Below are 21201 nucleotides of genomic sequence, written 5' to 3' on the forward strand. Positions count from 1 at the left end.
AAGGTACTGTATTAACTAGTTTAACTAGAGGAAATGATTTATGATTAATTGGCTATAATATATTGGCCTAAATTTTATTATCGGCCGATACCGATAACACTAAAAATGACTATTTATCGGCCGATATCGATATGGGTGATAATTTATCATGCATCCCTAGTTTTTTTCTTTTTGTAGTTTCACAAATACTGCGTTTGCCGCGCGGTGCCAATCCATGGCTTCTGTGACCCACAAGTACAACAATTGTCACAAGAAGCCCCTCCCCTACACGCATTTTAACAAACTGTGTAGTGTCTTTCAAATTAAAATATACTTTTAGATATAATTTTTACCTGATTAGGTGTTTTTGCAACTCCTGGTAAGTGTTTAGCTTTTTCATGCTTTATCCCGAAACCAAAGCTCAAAATGACTGTGAAAATTAGTGGCTTACTTTAATTACATGCATTTATGGTGAAATTACTACGTTTTCATCTTAATCTGAGTGATTTTGAGCATGATACGTGTGCTATCGCTTTAAATCAGTGATCCGTAAACTGCACTGCAACAGACAGACTGCATCCTTGGCTGTACGAATGATCTAATCCGTTTACATGGGCATGTAAAAAAATACGCACCGCATACGCACTGCAAACAAAGTATGTGTGAAACAGGCGTTAGTCATTTAATTTGTGAACCTCAAAGATAGGGGTGTAACGATACACTCAGCTCACGATACGATACACATCTCGATATTTTGAACAAAATTTTTAATTCAAATAACATTTATTTTCAAAATATTAACAATTTCAGTAACTTATTTTGTTGCACATACAACTTAATAAAGAATTTTAACATTTTAAGGCTTAACTGAAATTAGAATTAAGATCAGTGTCAATTTTGACAGCAAATTTTGATTTAGTTTTAGTCATAGTCTTTTGACTAAAATACAATTTAGTTTTAGTCATCCCAATTTATCATAGTTTTAGTCTATTTTTAGTCGACAAAATCTACATTATATTAGTCTACTAAAATCTATCTGGATTAACTCATTTAATTGGTGCAATTAAATGTTCCATACAAAGATTTAACTGTTTCGACATAATTTACTTTACCTTGGAATTAAATTAAACCAGGTCATTACCTTTATTTTTCAGAAAAGTTGAGTAACTACTGGATATGCATTGTTGTAACACAGAGAATATTAGACCATGAACGACATGTAGAAGTTCATTCAGTCTCATTTTGACGCAATTGACTCGTTCGTTCAGTGAAGGGTGTGTTCATTCAGTACATTCAACCAATGAAACGCTCTGACAGAGCTCACGCTCAAGCGCTATTGGCTCGTGTCTCTTTGAAGCTGCGCTGACTTTGCTTGAGACAGTAATGAATGAGAAAAGTCTTTCAAAAAGACATATTACATAAACTGTATTAAATTTCTTCAATCATGCAGATCACATACTTGTTTTATAGCATGTCATTCGATCTTTTAATATACAGTACGACTCACTTCATCGCTTCTCTGATCGGAACAGCTCTGGGTTTTTTTGGGCTTACTTTGTTGCATGTCACGTTATGCAGCAGCTCACGTTAGCGGATAAATGAACATTGGCATTTAAAAACGTTTGTGCTGCCTTTGTAATGAGTTTCGGGGTGACTCGCCTGCAGTCACGCTTCAAGTTTGCTGTGTTTTACCGGCGATTGTGAAGGAAAATATGATGCTTCGTAAACCACTTGGAGACACAGATTGTGTCTCTCTCTATCGCATATGTGAGATAAGCACACGTGACGCGCTGGCACAGAGTAGGTAGCGTCTTGACCGCTGAACGAATAGAATTAAACATATCGTAAAATATCCCCATCTCTCTACTAGACGTCTGCCTGGTTAACCGAAAATGTCTATCACGTGATTTATGCACAACTTGTGAGTGAAGTACGGTAAAATGCTGCTGCATCCGAAAGCCAGAGGGCGCGCTCGTGCAGAAACTCCAAATACGCACTGCAGAAGAAGACCATAACACACGTAGTTCTAGGAAATGCCTAAGGACATGTTTTTATCACTGATCCTCAATCCTCCTCAGGTATTTTCATGATAATAAAGTATAGTTATAATGATCATGTTTGACGGGTGTTGCTTTTTTAAATGCACGTTATAAGCTACTCAAACTCACACTGCTTTTAGATCGAGCAGCATTTCCTACTGATCCCAGAGACGTGCTTCACGGATAAGCTACGCATCAATAAAATAATCGATACCTTGCATTATCGCAGCCAGCTCGGTTTCAGCAGGATTTAGTGGTAACCGCGGTTAACTGGGCACATGTCTACTGTCTACGATGCGCATCGTATCATTTTTGCATCGCGAAATATCGTAATACGAAGTATCGTTACACCCCAAGAGCACTCTTACATAATTTAAATCACTTTCTTCTCATTCTCTGCTGGTTGCCCAAAAGATAATAGCCTACCTGTCTAAATTGAAAACAAGATTTCCTCCCAAAGTTTTATTGGACCTTTCTGCTTATACACAGATCCAGCATTATTCTTTTTCTGTCATTGTCTGGTCTGTAGAGTAGAGTACACTACACATCACATAAAATCAGTCTAAACTATTTCAACTGCTCACTCACTTATCATTAAACTTGGCAACATTAAAAAGCTACAAACTCTCTCCAAAAGTTTGCACTTTAGAGACATCTGTCAGCCTGACAACAGATGGTTTTTGCTGGGCCTAGGATAGGGATAGGTGTGATTGACAGTGATGACATATTTGACGTGAAAAAAATAGCAAATAGCAAAATTCATAATTTACTCACCCTTGTTATCACAGATGTGTATGGCGTACTTTCTTCTTTTAAACACAAACACATAGTTTATTATTAAAATAACAACACAAAACAAACACATAGCACCACTGAATTAAAATATAATGGCATGTCAGTAATTTTAAACATTTAAAAGGAACTCCGGGTATTAAGACTTGTATGCCTTATTAGATTACCGTTGCCCCAACGTATACTGATACCATGTACAATATATACGAAATATGGCTTAGTCGTTAAAAAAATTGTAAAAAAGATCGGCGGTAGTAAGCCGCCATTGTTGTTGACATCGCAATGCATTTTGATCTATGCTTCGTTATTATGATACTGCTATGTTACAAAAATGTCATCTGTTCAGCCTTTTCTATTTGAGCCAGAGCGCGAAATTACTGAGGATGGAAACACTGAAGACGTTCAGTATCAGTATAATCAAAACGAAAAAGATCGGAGAGTGGCTCAAAATGGATGGTGTCTTTGTGGATATTGCTTACCGATGCTAACCGACGCTAACCGACAGGGAGAGCGTTTGCTGTAAGGAGCTGCAATTTTTTTGCTGTAGCATTAGCTGTTCAAGGTACGTTTTCAGATCGAACCACACATGTAACTAAACGACTCACTAACATCCACTGACTGACCACTGTACTATACCGCTGCATCTGCGTGTGTTGCATGAATCATAACTGAACAACACTGTACACTTACTGACAGCAGTGAAACTGACAATCGTGCGGTTCCTCCTCGAAAAAGCTCTAACTTTCTCCTTCAGTGGTGGCAGCATCATGTTTCCATCCTAGCAGCATAGCATCTAGCATTTCTTGTCTTCACTCGATAACCTGGGGCTTTACACTCCTTGTGGGGAAAAATAGATGGTACAGCATTCGTTTTTAAGCCTTCGCTTATAACCACGGCCACCTGTAAGCTCTTTCATTAGCTGTGGTCTACTACAAGCCTCAAAGTCATCGGGGCTAAAGTGACGAGAACAAAGACGCGGGTCTATGGGAAGTTCTGGTCGCCCACATTTATGTTCCCATTGTTTTCTCCTTTTCTTGTCGCTGGGAACGCTGTGAAGGCTTATGTCGGTTGTCTAGTTGCCCTTCGACTGAAAATTACACACAATAGCAGCACAATGTGGCATCGTATCAGTATTTTTTATTCCGAGTTGTGTTCTACTTACAGGGAGCTCACCGTGCAGCAACCATGTGAAAAATATGCAAAAGACGATGCAGATTTCTTAAATATCGCAAATCGTATGTAGATTTCTAATACATATTTCATTAAGAGACATAATTTGCGTTTTTTTAAGCCATATATGTCTTAATACCCGGAGTTCCTTTTAACAAAGTTGTCTGATAGATTGTACATGTGTGTGTGTTATCTTTGCTTGTCTTCATTTCTTTTTATTTCTTATTTTCTTGGATGCAGTATTTGTAATGTATTCATTTAAATTGGATGATATTAATATGTGTTTGCTTTCATTTTCTAAATAAGTTCAAATATTAATAGGTTTTTCACACACATCTATCATTTTGCATTTATTAGCTCACTGGAGTCATTTGGATTACTTTTACGATGGTTGTATGTGCACTTTTGAGTGCCATATAAGATAACATGATGCCATTTTGTAATATATAATGGTCGGGTATTTATCTGTTCACCAGAGTGGTTATTTTCAGTAGTAACAATCTTTTTAGCTGAACTTATGCATAAAGTACAAACCGCACGGCACTGCTGTTCATTGGCAATAAAGCTCTTCTGATTCTGATTCTGATAAAACTAACAGAAACTGCAGGCAGCTTGTTTGTTTCTGTCTGACTGCGCTGTTTCATGGGGTGCTTCAAATGCACTTTTTTTCTCATTGTCAGCCGTGGTGCCAGCGAGAGGTGGGAGGAACTAAACAAGTAGGTCATGCAGATAGACATGAATAGCTGATTACATCAGAGCGCTCTACACCGAGCTGCTTTTGCCAGGCCACTGGACATTACCAATTGCCAACCTATTTAACTAGTTTTTGTTATTTCGCTCCCTGAACTTAAAGTGAATTGGAACAGTTTGTCTGCATTGGCTCTGTTTTTAGGCTTTTTGCTTGATGCGTCTTGTTCTCTCTGCTGAAAAAAACAATGGACATTCTAATGTTTTCCATTACAAATGCAAATACGAACCATTACAAATTTTCTTCATGTAGTGTGTTTTGGGTGTTAATCCATTAGTATTTAATGGTGTTCGGTTTGTTCCCATCTGCCAGATAACATCCCCGAACAGAACCCAACACATTACAAGTGGAGAACCCCAGAGACTATTATAATTTCTATTAAAGCCAGTATAGAGAGTATGCACGTTAACACGCCAAAACACTCTCCCTTGAGTGGCAAAAAGGCTGCTTACAATATCAGGAAACGCAATTCCGCGCATCAGTAACACATCAGTATCCAAGGACACCTGTTTCCTTTGTAAGTCGCAAGGATCACTGTCAAGTCCAGCTGCTTTTAATTTCAGCAAATAATTGCGTTTTATTCCCGGTTTCATTTTTTCTTCCTATTGAAAGCTGCCATTTTGCTGCTTGTTTTACCACTCAAGGGAACGTGACCTGGCATGTTCACGTGGGAAAGTGATGTCAATGCATACCCTCGATTATAGCATTTCTGTGATGTTTTCTTTTCAAACCTGTATGACTTTCTTCTGCAGAACACAAAAGAAGATATTTTGAAGAATTTTTGTAACCAAACAACATTGGACCCCTTGACTATCATCATATGGGAACAAAACCTGACATTTCTTTAATTATCTGCTGTTCTAACTTGCTCAACTTGCAATGTGCTCTTTGCTCAACTTGATTTTTTATGTCAAATTCTTTTTACACAAAATGTGACTTAAAATGCTTTTTCATTTAGGTTCTTATAGCTAGTATTCCCTTACAGTCATGGTCTGAGATTCTTGTGTTCAGTGATAAAACGGGGTGGGAGGGGTTTTCAAAACAGGAGAGAAGGTTAAAGGTCATGGCATAGCAAAAGCATTAGTCACTCATTATGTATAATAAAACGTTATTGCATTGTTTATTTTATTTAATATTCATCACTATTTAAATCATTATGGCTTATAATTGGTGATTCTTGCTCTGTTGCAGCCTTTTTTCAATTTGACGAAACTGAGAAAACTCAGCCTGAGTGACAATGAGATCCAGCGGCTGCCAGGGGATATAGCTAACTTTAACCAGCTTGTAGAGTTGGACGTGTCTCGAAATGGTAAGAGGTGATCTTTTGGCCCTTTGATTTTTCAGACTGCTGTTTAATGAGTGTAAGTGTCTGTGAGAAGCTTTGACCTCACCCATACTCTACCAGCATCCGCCCAGTCACAGCGGCTGTTTTTCAACACTCAGCAATTATCTAACCAGTGCTCGAACTGAGTCATGTTTTATGTGTGGTCCCCATGTTTTGTTTTTCAAAATAACTTGAAAACAAAACTTATTTTAAAGTAGGTTTTAATAGAAAATATTGTAAAACAATACTGAATATATTATTTGAGCTAGTACACTTAAAGGAGCTTCAGTAATGTCATCACTGATAATAATCATGCAGTGATGTCCGACAATAAACAGTGCATTGTTACACATAGTCGTAATGCTGAACATGCGAGTAATTTTCTGTCAACTGGTCTTAAGCAGATTTTGTTTGCTATTATTTTATTCCACACACAACAAGGTCTTAAAGCAGGAGTCTCCAGTCCTGTTCCTGGAGAGCCAGTGTCCTCCAGAGTTTAGCCCCAATCATCAAACAAACCTGAACCATCAAATCATGAACTTACTTGACAGACTAGAAACTAGGGATGGCACAGTTCTCAATAACTTTTCGGTACGACCTCAATACAGGTCAATACTGGTATGTGAACTGCGTTTTTATAAATAAATTCCGTGCGTTTTATTACTCTCTGAACTGGCTCTGTCCATGTTTGTCTGTACGTCTGCACACTGAGATAGATAAATGCCTCCCCACGAGAAAAAATCAAATAACAATGCGCTGAAGTTAGGGACGCTTACAATGCTGGTGTCAGATTTCACAGTCGAGCGGTGAAGCGAGGATACCTGCAACATGAGCAGCAATATAATACTGACGAACAGTCGTGGGCTATATGAAACCTAGAGGTTTTATTGTATGCCCATTTCACCAAAGTGATAATGTCAGAATTTGGCAAATCAAGAATGTATTTCATCTGTTTTATGCTGCATAAGAAAGCAGCACGTTCATGTTGCTCACCCAGCACATGCAGGGAGAGCGTCTACAGCACCGTGGCCACTGACCGGCAGTGTTTGCAGTGCTCAATGTGCACTACGCATCTGTCTATTTAATACCATTACAGCAATAGCAAGTTTGCTATATGTTATTTTAAATACACTGATGCGCAAAACCTCTTCAAGAAGCTTATTTTACTGGCATGTTGATGAACTGTAAACAAAGAATTGCTGTGAGCTGCCAGTGTAATTCTTTTTTATATTATTCAATACACCAGGAATTTGTACAGGAAGTTGCTTTTTGCTTAAAGAGAATAAAATAAGTCAAGTAAAATAAAGAGCATTGCAATAAGTTTTGTTTCTTCTTAACTTCTTACTTTTTCTGTCAGATTTCTGTCAATACACTTTAATGTGCCAACTAGCCATTAGAAATGAATCAAAAACCGTGGGTAAAAAACCAAGGTACGTATTGAACCATTGGTTAACTGTATTGTTGCATCCCTACAAGAAACTTCCTTTGAGATGTTTTGAGGCAAGTTTGAGATAAACTCAGCGGGACAGTGGCCCTCCCTTACTGTGTTTGGACACCCCTGTCCTGATGCCTTTATGAAAATATAGAAAATAATAACGGAAATGTTTGGTTCATATAAATAACTAGGCCTAGATACAAATTATAATACAAACCCAATTCCAAAAAAGTTGGGACACTGTACAAATTGTGAATAAAAACAGAATGCAATGATGTGGAAGTTTCAAATTTCAATATTTTATTCAGAATACAACATAGATGACATATCAAATGTTTAAACTGAGAGAATGTATCATTTTAAGGGAAAAATAAGTTGATTTTAAATTTCATGGCATCAACACATCTCAAAAAAGTTGGGACAAGGCCATGTTTACCACTGTGTGGCATCCCCTCTTCTTTTTATAACAGTCTGCAAACGTCTGGGGACTGAGGAGACAAGTTGCTCAAGTTTAGGAATAGGAATGTTGTCCCATTCTTGTCTAATACAGGCTTCTACACTGCGTTCCAAATTATTATGCAAATTGGATTTAAGTGTCGTAAACATTTAATTTTATATTGTTCAATTAAACTTATGGATGGTATTGTGTCTCAGTGCTCTTTGGATCACTGAAATCAATCTCAGACACCTGTGATAAGTAGTTTGCCAGGTGAGCCCAATTAAAGGAAAACTACTTAAGAAGGACGTTCCACATTATTAAGCAGGCCACAGGTTTCAAGCAATATGGGAAAGAAAAAGGATCTGTCTGCTGCCGAAAAGCGTCAAATAGTGCAATGTCTTGGACAAGGTATGAAAACATTAGATATTTCACGAAAACTTAAGCGAGATCATCGTACTGTGAAGAGATTTGTGGCTGATTCAGAGCACAGAAGGGTTCGTGCAGATAAAGGCAGAATGAGGAAGGTTTCTTCCAGACAAATTCATCGGATTAAGAGAGCAGCTGCAAAAATGCCATTGCAAAGCAGCAAACAGGTATTTGAAGCTGCTGGTGCCTCGGGAGTCCCGAAAACCTCAAGGTGTAGGATCCTCCAGATGCTTGCAGTTGTGCATAAACCTACTATTCGGCCACCCCTAACCAATGCTCACAAGCAGAAACGGTTGCAGTGGGCCCACACATACATGAAGACTAATTTTCAAACAGTCTTGTTTACTGATGAGTGCCGTGCAACCCTGGATGGTCCAGATGGATGGAGTAGTGGATGGTTGGTGGATGGCCACCATGTCCCAACAAGGCTGCGACGTCAGCAAGGAGGTGGCGGAGTCATGTTTTGGGCTGGAATCATGGGGAGACAGCTGGTGGGCCCCTTTAGGGTCCCTGAAGGTGTGAAAATGAACTCTGCAAGGTATGTAGAGTTTCTGACTGAGCACTTTCTTCCATGGTACAAAAAGAAGAACCATGCCTTCCGTAGCAAAATCATCTTCATGCATGACAATGCACCATCTCATGCTGCAAAGAATACCTCTGTGTCATTGGCTGCTATGGGCATAAAAGGAGAGAAACTCATGGTGTGGCCACCATCCTCCCCTGACCTCAACCCTATTGAGAACCTTTGGAGCATCCTCAAGCGAAAGATCTATGATGGTGGGAGGCAGTTAGCATCAAAACAGCAGCTCTGGGAGGCTATTCTGACATCCTGCAAAGAAATTCAATCAGAAACTATCCAAAAACTCACAAGTTCAATGGATGCAAGAATTGTGAAGGTGATATCAAAGAAGGGGTCCTATGTTAACATGTAACTTGCCCTGTTAGGATGTTTTTGATTGAAATAGCTTTTGATTTCAGTAAATATGACCTCCTAATGCTGCAAATTCAACAAATGACCATTTTCAGTTTTTTACAACCTATGAAATGTTTTCAAACTCTGTTGTGCATAATAATTTGGAACAGTGCATTTTGAGTTTTTCATTTTTTAAATAAATACTGTTGTCAGTGGGAGGTTTGTTCAATAAAATTCCAAATGTACCCTAACTGTTGATTACTTGAAAATTATACTGACTGTCATTTGCATCGACAAATTAGGAAAACCAGAGAAAGATATCATTTGCATAATAATTTGGAACGCAGTGTATTTACATGAACAACCACGAAATAAAGCCAAAACATCTCCTAATGCAGCTCCTGGAAATAAATTAGTTGAAAATTGCAGCTCTTTCTGGAAGTCTTGTTAGCGTCTCACTGTGCTGATGACGAAACAGCGCCACCATAGTGACCTAATGCTGCAAGTTATAAATAAATCAATTCACCGAATTCAACCTACACTATAGACAGTTAAAGCGAACAACATGCAAACATTATGTGGCCCAAACTTGATTTCCGGGAGACCTCCGAAAAGAATCAATGACTGTTGGATCTTACTTTGAAACACTTTAGTACCGCACTGCGTTTATACAGACTCGTCCATCTTCTAATCGGACCAAGAGATTACGTAATATTACCCGCTGAGGAGAAAGATATCAGGATGATCTGCATAATAGTCGATATGGTGGGAACCAGAGACAGATATCATTGTAATATTTGCGAATCGACCACTGAGTCTCGCACCTTTTCTTAGGGTCTCTCTTTGGTCGCATCTTCCTCTTTATGATGCGCCAAATGTTTTCTATGGGTGAAAGATCTGGACTGCAGGCTGGCCATTTCAGTACCCGGATCCTTCTTCTACGCAGCCATGATGTTGTAATTGATGCAGTATGTGGTCTGGCATTGTCATGTTGGAAAATGCAAGGTCTTCCCTGAAAGAGACGACGTCTGGATGGGAGCATATGTTGTTCTAGAACTTGGATATACCTTTCAGCATTGATGGTGCCTTTCCAGATGTGTAAGCTGCCCATGCCACACGCACTCATGCAACCCCATACCATCAGAGATGCAGGCTTCTGAACTGAGCGCTGATAACAACTTGGGTTGTCCTTGTCCTCTTTAGTCCGGATGACATGGCGTCCCAGTTTTCCAAAAAGAACTTCAAATTTGATTCGTCTGACCACAGAACAGTTTTCCACTTTGCCACAGTCCATTTTAAATGAGCCTTGGCCCAGAGAAAACGCCTGCGCTTCTGGATCATGTTTAGATATGGCTTCTTTTTTGACCTATAGAGTTTTAGCGGCAACGGCGAATGGCACGGTGGATTGTGTTCACCGACAATGTTTTCTGGAAGTATTCCTGAGCCATGTTGTGATTTTGTCACGAATCGTGGTGGTGGAAGAACCCAAGCGCAGGCAGGCAGTGAATTAAGGGGTTAAACAAAAAGACTTTATTTAAACAATAAACACAAAACAAAGACCCACAATGGGGTAAAAACAGGAACAAGGAAAAACACTAGCACAGAGCAAAAACTAACTAAACACTAGACATGAACTAAACTCAACACTTACTGGACTAGACACGGAACGCAAAACTGGCACTGAGGCACAAACGGCAGAACGCACGGGTGGCACACTGAACACAAGGCAACTGGAAACATACAGAACACGGACCGAACATAGTACAGATACAATGACAGAGCACAGGACAATGAAACATGAGGACTATATAAAGGGGAGGAAATCAAGAGGGAACAGGTGTGAGACATGAACTAATCAACAAGCAATAACGAGGGATACAAAAGGGCGGGAACACAGACAAAGACCGGAGAGAGTATCGAAGACCGAAAGGGTCAAAAAGACTCTCTCCACACATAACAAGGGATCCTGCCGTGATTCTGTCCCATAACCAAGATAGACATGACATGATGAGGTAGAATCACGACAGATTTCCATTACAGTAGCATTCCTGTATGTGATGCAGTGCCGTCTAAGGGCCCGAAGATCACGGGCATCCAGTATGGTTTTCCGGCCTTGACCCTTACGCACAGAGATTGTTCCAGATTCTCTGAATCTTTGGATGATATTATGCACTGTAGATGATGATAACTTCAAACTCTTTGCAATTTTTCTCTGAGAAACTCCTTTCTGATATTGCTCCACTATTTTTCGCCGCAGCATTGGGGGAATTGGTGATCCTCTGCCCATCTTGACTTCTGAGAGACACTGCCACTCTGAGAGGCTCTTTTTATACCCAATCATGTTGCCAATTGACCTAATAAGTTGCAAATTGGTCCTCCAGCTGTTCCTTATATGTACATTTAACTTTTCCGGCCTCTTATTGCTACCTGTCCCAACTTTTTTGGAATGTGTAGCTCTCATGAAATCCAAAATGAGCCAATATTTGGCATGACATTTCAAAATGTCTCACTTTCAACATTTGATATGTTATCTATATGTGACCCTGGATCACAAAACCAGTCTTAAGTAGCACGGGAACATTTTTAGTAAAAGACAAAAATACATTGTGTGGGTCAAAATTATCGATTTTTCTTTTATGCCAAAAATCATTAGGATATTAAGTAAAGATCATGTTCCATGAAGATATTTTGTAAATTTCCTACCTCAAATATATAAAAACTTTATTTTTGTGAGTGGATGGTCTGCCACAGTGCCCCTGATTAACAACTTCAAAGGCAATTTTCTCAATATTTTGATTTTTTTGAGCTCTCAGATTCCAGAGTTTTAAACGGTTGTATCTCAGCCAGATATTGTCCTATTCTAACAACTCATACATCAATAAAAAGTTTATTTATTCATCTTTCAGATTATGTAAAAATCTCAATTTCGAAAGATTGACCCATAAGACTGGTTTTGTTGTCCAGGGTCACATATTCTATTGTGAATAAAATATAAGTTTATGAGATTCGTAAATTATTGCATTCCTTTTTTATTCACAATTTGTACAGTGTCCCAACTTTTTTGGAATCGGGTTTGTACATATAGATTTTTTGTGTTGATCAAGAATGAAGATAAAGCTAAATGTGTCCTGTTTATTTAAGGAATTCAAAACACCAATGTGGAATGGATAAATACAGTATAAAAAAGAGAGAAAGAAAGAATTACTATCAAAAAATGTGTATGAAATCCAGTTGGGGCTTTATTAGCATCATTTTTTTTGCTCAAGGTGCCAAACAAGCAATAATCAATATCACAGGGTTACATTTTTAAAGATATTGTATCTCACAGAAGTGAGTACACCCCTCACATTTTAGTAAATATTTTATTATATATTTTCATGTGACAACACTGAATAAATTACACTTTGATACAATGTAAAGTAATGAGTGTACAGCTCTTATAACAGTGTAAATTTGCTGTCCCCTCAAAATAACTCAACACAGAGCCATTAATGTCTAAACCCCTGGCAACAAAAGTGAGTACACCCCTAAGTGAGAATGTCTAAATTGGGCCCAAAGTGTCAATATTTTGTGTGGCCACCATTATTTTCCATCACTTCCTTAGCCCTCTTGGGCATGGAGTTCACCAGAGCTTCACAGGTTGCCACTGGAGTCCTCTTCCACTCCTCCATGACGACATCACGAAGCTGGTGGATGTTAGAGACCTTGCGCTCCTCCACCTTCCGTTTGTGGATGCCCCACAGATGCTCAATAGGGTTTAGGTCTTCACCTTTACCCTCAGCTTCTTTAGCAAGGCAGTGGTCGTCTTGGAGGTGTGTTTGGGGTCGTTATCATGTTGGATTACTGCCATGCAGCCCAGTCTCCGAAGGGAGGGGATCATGCTCTGCGTCAGTATGTCACAGTACATGTTGACATTCGTGGTTCCCTCAATGAACTGTAGCTCCCCAGTGCCGACAGCACACACTTGACACCATCTGAACCAAATAAGTTTATCTTGGTCTCATCAGACCATAGGACATGGTTCCAGTAATCCATGTCCTTAGTCTGCTTGTCTTCAGCAAACTGTTTGCAGGCTTTCTTGTGCATCATCTTTAGAAGAGGCTTCCTTCTGGGACGACAGCCATGCAGACTAATTTGATGCAGTGTGCGGCGTATGGTCTGAGCACTGACAGGCTGACCCTCCACCCCTTCAACCTCTGCAGCAATGCTGGCAGCACTCATACATCTATTTCCCAAAGACAACCTCTGGATATGATGCTGTGCACGTGCACTCAACTTCTTTGGTCGACCATGGCGAGGCCTGTTCAGAGTGGAACCTGTCCTGTTAAACTGCAGTGTAGTCTTGGCCACCGTGCTGCAGCTCAGTTTCAGGGTCTTGGCAATCTTCTTATAGCCTAGGCCATCTTTATGTAGAGCAACAATTCTTTTTTTCAGATCCTCGAGAGTTCTTTGCCATGAGGTGCCATGTTGAACTTCCAGTGACCAGTATGAGAGAGTGAGAGCGATAACACCAAATTTAACACACCTGCTCCAATATTCACACCTGAGACCTTGTAACACTAACGAATCACATGACAGTGGGAGGGAAAATGGCTAATTGGGCCCAATTTGGGCCCAGAACAAAAGTAGGAAAGCACCAGGCCCAGACGGTGTGTCACCAGCCTGCCTAAAAATATGTGCTGACCAGCTGGCCCCCATCTTCACACAGATCTTCAACAGATCACTGGAGCTGTGCGAAGTCCCCTCAAACGCTCCACCATCATCCCAGTCCCAAAGAAACCCAAAATTACTGGACTTAATGACTACAGACCTGTGGCTAACGTCTGTGGCCATGAAATCATTTGAAAGAATGGTTTTGGCCTATCTGAAGGACATCACTGGTCCCTTACTGGACCCCCTGCAGTTTGCCTACAGAGCAAACAGGTCTGTGGATGATGCTGTGAACATGGGACTGCACTTCATCCTTCAGCATCTGGACAGACCAGGGACCTTTGCGAGGATCCTGTTTGTGGACTTCAGCTCCGCTTTTAACACCATCATCACGGACATCCTTCAGAATAAACTGGCACAGCTCTCCGTCCCCACCTCTGTCTGTCAGTGGATCAACAGCTTCTTGACAGACAGGCAGAAGTTTGTAAAGCTTGGTAAATTAAAATCCAACACCTGCACCATCAGCACTGGAGCTCCTCAGGGCTGTGTTCTCTCCCCACTGCTCTTCTCCATTTACACGAATGATTGCACATCTAAAGACCCCTCTGTCAAGCTCCTGAAGTTTGCAGACGACACCACACTGATCGGCCTCATTCAGGATGGTGACGAGTCTGCTTACAGACAGGTGGTCAAGGAGCTGTCTGTCTGTCTGGTGTAGTCTTAACAACCTGGAGCTTAACACACTTAAAACTGTGGAGATGATCGTGGACTTCAGGAGAAAGCCCCCTGTTCTCCCCAAACTCACCATCATGAACAGCACTGTGACTGCAATGGAGTCATTCAGATTCCTGGGCACCACAATTTCTCAGGATCTGAAGTGGGACACTCACATTGACTCTATTGTTAAAAAGGCCCAGCAGAGGCTGTACTTCCTTCGCCAGCTGAAGAAGTTCAACCTGCCACAGGAGTTGCTGAAACAGTTCTACTCTGCCATCATCGAATCCATCCTCTGCTCTTCTATAACTGTCTGGTTCAGCTCAGCTACCAAATCTGATCTCAGAAGAATACGGAGGGTAGTCCGCACTGCTGAGCGTATCATTGGTACAGCCATCCCCACTCTCCAAGAACTGTACCCATCCAGAATGAGCAAAAGGGCTGGTAAAATCACTCTGGACCCCTCACACCCAGCACACTCCCTTTTTGAACTGTTACTGTCTGGTCGACGCTACAGAGCACTGAGCACCAGAACGACCAGACACAGGAACAGTTTCTTCCCTCAGGCAATCCATCTTATGAACACTTGACATTAAACGCGGAACACACAACTCTATATTACATTATTTGTTCACCAAATTTGCACATATCAGACCTGTACATACATAATTGTCTATATTGTATATTGTGTTTTTGCTGTTTTGTACATTGCCTATTTCTATATTATTGTATATTATTATTATTATTTTTTTTTACTTCTGTGTTCTGTCCTGTTGCTGTCTTTCTGTTGCACTGTGGAGCTTCTGTCACTATAACAAATTCCTCGTATGTGGAAACATACTTGGCCAATAAAGCTCATTCTATTCTATTCTATTCTATTCTATTCTATTCTATTCTATTCTATTCTATTCTATTCTATTCTATTCTATTCTATTTGGACATTTTCACTTAGGGGTGTACTCACTTTTGTTGCCAGTGGTTTAGACATTAATGGCTGTGTGTTGAGTTATTTTGTGGGGACAGCAAATTTACACTGTTATACAAGTGTGTTATATAAGTGTGTTATTTTGTATGTGTTATACAAAAATACTTTACATTGTAGCAAAGTTTCTTCAGTCTTGTCACATGAAAAGATATAATGAAAAATAAAACTTCTGTGAGATACTGTACATGACAAGTCACCTAAAAATAGACTTTTTGTTTGACATTTTTACTGTATCTTATCTACAAATTACAGTTTGTCATTATTTTATTCTAAAATGTAGGAATCTTATAATTGATATAAAATAAACATTACAATTATGCTTATCATGTGTGTGCTTTTCCAGATAAAAATGTGTATGTGTTAACTTATGATCTGCTGAAGCCTCTACAAAAATAAATCCTGTTTTTACTATAGTAAACATAGTTTAACTATGGTATGTGCAGGGAAGCGCAGTCCTGCAACCATGTTTTGTCAGATTTATTACCATTTATTAACTAGTAACTAGTAAAACTAGTAACTACAGTGCCCTCCACTATTATTGGCACCCTTGGTAAATATGAGCAAAGAAGGCTGTAAAAATAAATCTGCATTGTTTCTCGATTTGATCTTTCATTTAAAAAATCTACAAAATTCCAACATTTCATTGAAGGAAAACAATTTGAAGTAGGGGGAATATCACATTGTAAAAAAAGTTTTTCTTCCATACATGTTGGCCAAAATTATTGGCACCATTGTATTTAAAACACTCCGCAACTTCAATTTATAAGAAAAACAGCTCTGAGTGTTTTCTCTTCAGTCTGATGACTAATGAGGATTGAGAATTCATTGAGAGTCATCCGAGTTCATTACTCCATAAAAAAATCCAGATCCTTCAAATGTTGGTGCTCCCTCTTCTTCAGTTCATCACACTCATTTTCTATAGGGTTCAGGTCAGGGAACTGTGATGGCTATGGCAGGACCTTGATTTTGTGTTCAGTGACCCATTTTATGTTGATTTGGATGTTTGTTTTGAACCAATGTGCTGATGCAAGATCTAACCACGAACCATTATAATATTTCTATTAGAGCAAGTTAGGTTTTGATTTTTATATCTGTTGGTATTTGATAATACGTGATGCCATGTATCTGATCAAGATGTCCAGAACCTCTGGTATAAAAGTAGGTCCACAGCAATGAAGATCTGGTGGTATATTTAACTGTGGACATGGGACACTTTTTTTTATCCAAGTGTGCACCAAACCTATCTTGTTTTATTGCTGCCAAAAAAAACTATTTTTCATTTCACATGGCCATAGACCCCAGTCCTGTTTGAAGTTTATTTTTGCATGAGAGCAGATTTGTTCTTGAACGGTGTCCCAAACAACTTGTGGTGATGGAGGTGCAGTTTTCCTTTATTTAATTTTTTCCTGACACAAAAATTCAACTAATTTCTGAAATTCTCAGTCTGTGATCTTTGAAAAGCCATTGGCCACTCAAAATATTCTCTTTGCTGTGCATTAAGACAATATAGACACACATTCTCTTTCAGGCAGATTTGCAACATCTCCAGTCCATTTAAACTTATTAATTATTGCCCTGATGTTGGAAATGGGGATTTTTATTGTTCAACCATTTCCTTTTAAATCCACTTTCTATTTTGTGTAGCTCAACAATATTTTGCTGCACATCAGAACTACATTCTTTGGTTTTACCCATTGTGATGAAGGATTAAGGGGGTTTGGGCTTTGTGTTACTTATATTATTCTCCTGTGAATCAAGAAGTCATGACTGGACAACATCATGTTTCTAGTCACGTTGGTGTGCTCAGAAAATGTAAATATTAATGGGAATATACTTGGGAGATATTTTACCCATAAGAATTTCTAGCGGTGCCAATAATTGTGGCCAGGGTGTATTAGTGATTTTTTTTTTCACAATGTGATATTCCCCCCACTTCAAATTGTTTTACTTGAATGAAATGTTGGAATTTTTTAAATAAAGAAATTCGAAAAGAGAAACAATGCAGATTTATTTTTACAGCCTTCTTTGCTCATATTAACCAAGGGTTCGAATAATAGAGGAGGGCACTGTAGTAGGGGTGTGACGAGATCCGATGTGTCTCGAGTAGGGATGCACGATAAATTATCGGCCATATCGGTATCGGCCGATAAATGGTCATTTTTAATGTTATCGGTATCGGCCAATAATAACATTTATGCCGATATATTATAGCCTATAAATCTTAAATCATTTCCTCTGGTTAAACTACTTCATCTGCTGCTCACAGTTAAAATACACTACAGTACTGTCTTTCTGTCTTGATCATTCACTTACTGCTATTATCAAAACATTGCTGATGTAGGTACAGTATGTAGATACAGTATTTATGAATGTGTAAATTATAGGAACAAAAGCATATTGTTTGAATCAGACTGCTGTCTGAATGCTTTCTGCCTTGAGACCTGTTAGACATGTGGCTATTGAAAAAAAATTCCGGAAGAACATCTATAATTTGTTTATTAAATATACCGTAAAAGTTTGAAAGTTGAAGAATCGTTAACTAGTGTAAAGTAGGCTTGGTACATGATTTTCAGGGGAAAAAAGAGAACCAATGGTTACGTTGTTTTCCGCGGTGAATGTTCTCAAATAAAATCAGTTGTCCAATTTTTGCCGTTTGTTTCAGGCTTCAGAATTTTATATTAATATTTCGATGCTTTTTATCGGCCAATATATATTGGTTATCGGCTTCCAATGTTAAAGAATTATCGGTCATCGTTATCGGCCAAAATGTACATATCGGTGCAGGGCTTGACATTAAGCATTGTCATGTGGTTGTCCTTTGGACAAGTAAATTTGTCATTCACTTGTCCGAGTACAAAAATGACTTGTCCAAAGATAAAAAAAGATATTTCATTTGAATTATAATATAAAATAATCAATATAATTGTTTCGGATTTAGATTAGTTAAAATGCTTAGAAGCAAACTTGACCAGTGTCCGCTTTGGCCGCCTGAATTTGGTTATAGGCCTACTCTCCGTGACTGCTATAAAACAAAGGCAAACAGTAATTATTATTAGTGTTAAGGCTGTAAATTAACTTTATTTGCACATAGCACTGGTGCTAGAGAGGTTTAAAGTTTGGTAGCACAGGCAGAAATGTGCAAGTGTAGTTCATTATGAATAGGCAGATAACTGACAAAAGACATAAATTAGGGCCATGTCATTTTTAGATTACCTAAATTTGTTTTAATATTTCTGTTCTGTGTTTTTCCTTTTTTACTATACAATAGTGGTATATTTGTCCACATAAATTACTGTAGTATACTATAGTATTTACTATAGTAAACTGCAGTAAAATTCTAACTATGTTGTTTTTGAATTTTACTATAGTATACAGTGTTTATCAATTTACTACAAGGGCACTTCAATTTTCAATAGCAAGTACTATAGTACACTACAGTATTTTTTGTCTGAGTGTTCAATTTAACGGGACTTTTATTTTGACGGGTCTTCGGGAAGACGCTTGTTTGCAGATAGGTTCTTTCGGACAGTTCATTTCAATGAACCAGTTCAAAAGACCGGTTCACCGATTCTCTTACGCTCTGACGTAATGACGTCACTCGCCCTGACGAAACGTGTTAAGTCTAGACTCTAGTATCATCCCGACCGGCTGGGATGAAAATACACTCGGCACATTCAAATATAAACCAAAACCAGTAATCATAACTTCTGTCAGTTAACACATCACGTCATGATCTGACCCGTTTCTTACATGTACGTTTTGCAACTAAAGCACCCAAATAGGCACAGTGAAGTGCAGCAAACTATGACATTTTAAGTCTTAAAGATAAAAAGTGAATAATTAATCTTCATCAGCATTTTACAGAAACTATATGATCCATGCATAATTCAGTACGATTTATGTGTTATTAAATAAACTTACGCTTTGCCAGATTGCTCCATATAGTTTAAGTCCTCGGTTCACGTGCACTCGTAACATTAGCACAGCATCAGTGGTCCACACTGTTCTGTTATGGCGTTATTTTAATGACAAATGTTGCGAGCGCATTATTACAAGGCGAGAGCGCATTCTTGTAATACGAGCGCGCAAATTTCCTTCGCTCATGCACAAAACTGGAAGCGCACTTTCAATTATACGCTGCTCTCTTATGAATTTTCTCTCCTCTCGCTCAGTGAGCGTGTGTGCTCTCAAAATGCGTTCCGTGAGTCCACGAATCCTTTGGTACTCCTGCTCTCGAGAGGTCCTCCTGTGTGTTCCAGGCATTATAGGCTGTCAAAAGTAGTCAAACAATCAAGGATAGGCTTCCACGGCGGGCCAATGAAAATGCGACCTCTTAACTACAGTAGGCCTAATTGTTAAAATGCTTGATGAAAAGAGTTGTTTTTTGTGTTCTTTTCTACAAAAGTGTCGTGTTAATGTGTAATTCTTGTAAAATAGTATATTGTAAATTGCGGAGTTTCATTCTTATAAAATATTTTAATATATAAATCTTTTAATGAGTGGATTCTTGCGTGTGGGTAGGTGGGTGGATGGAGGGGCACCTCTGGGGCTGTTGCCCAGGGGCACCATGAGGTCTAAATACGCCTCTGGATCCACCACGTTCTCAGGTAACAATTTTAATATATTTGATGGAACATTATTAATCAAATGTATATTAGAAATGAACGGTAAGGGGGCGTTTGGTATATTGCATAGAAGTTCAGTTTTATGCCCTGAACTTCTGGAACACTGAATACAGAGCACTTACTGTCATGGTCAACAAAGGGAAAGACCCAAATGCGGGAAAACCAGAATTTTATTGAGAACCGCAACAAGGCAAACAAGTCCACAAGGCAGCCGGCGACAATACTCCTCTGCGGGGCTGGATGAGAACGTCCGCTGGGGTAGAGGGGTGCGCTGAAACGTGCTAACGATCCTCCGCGGGCGTAAGACTGAAGAGAAGTGGGCTCGGGGAGGTCTCTCGACCCGAGACTCGCAATGCGAGAGAAGTGGGTGTTGCCCTGGAGGGCTGCAGTACTGGTTCCGCGGGAACAGTGCCGGGTGGAGAGGAAGATCGCCGTCCGGGACGCCAACGGGAACTGCCAGGAAGAAGAGCCAGAGAAGTAGACGAAAGAGAGTAACAAGAAGCACACGGGAAGACTTACTAATAACACAGCTATGCTTGACACAGAAGCTAAAGCCTATTAAGACTGAGACTAGGACAGTGAAAGAGACTAAGGCTAGGACTAAGATTTCTAACTAGACAAAACTTTGATAAGGCAAGATGCCTCTAGAGCTGTGAGAGTCTGCACGGCAATGAAATCCAACGGTCAGACACAGGACAAGGCACACAGAGGGATAATAAAGAGGAAACCTAATGTGCGGGAATGGGGAGCAGGTGCGAGACTAATTAGGGGGAACGAGATATCAGAGGTTATGGGTGCGATCTACAGGTGCAGGCATGACGAGTGGAAAAAACCCAGTGAACGAGAAAAGCCTAACGGGGGAATGCAAGGGTGGGGAGAATGACGCAGACACTGAGCACGCGAGCCGCCTTCACCCGGCGGGGAACACATGCTCGCCAACAAACAAAACACTCTGCTCCTAC

General features: G+C 39.5%; 1 protein-coding gene across 1 annotated transcript in view; it reads left to right on the forward strand.

Moving 5' to 3' along the window:
- The window catches only part of lrrc1 (leucine rich repeat containing 1), a 102749-nt gene that overhangs the window by 28839 nt on the left and 52709 nt on the right, over nt 1-21201 (forward strand). The window contains exon 2 of the mRNA XM_057341259.1: nt 5920-6037. Coding sequence (XP_057197242.1) covers nt 5920-6037 — 118 coding nt within the window. The remainder of the gene's footprint in view (nt 1-5919; nt 6038-21201) is intronic.

This window comes from Triplophysa rosa, linkage group LG9 (genome assembly GCF_024868665.1).
Source record: "Triplophysa rosa linkage group LG9, Trosa_1v2, whole genome shotgun sequence".
Taxonomy (NCBI): Eukaryota; Metazoa; Chordata; class Actinopteri; order Cypriniformes; family Nemacheilidae; genus Triplophysa; species Triplophysa rosa.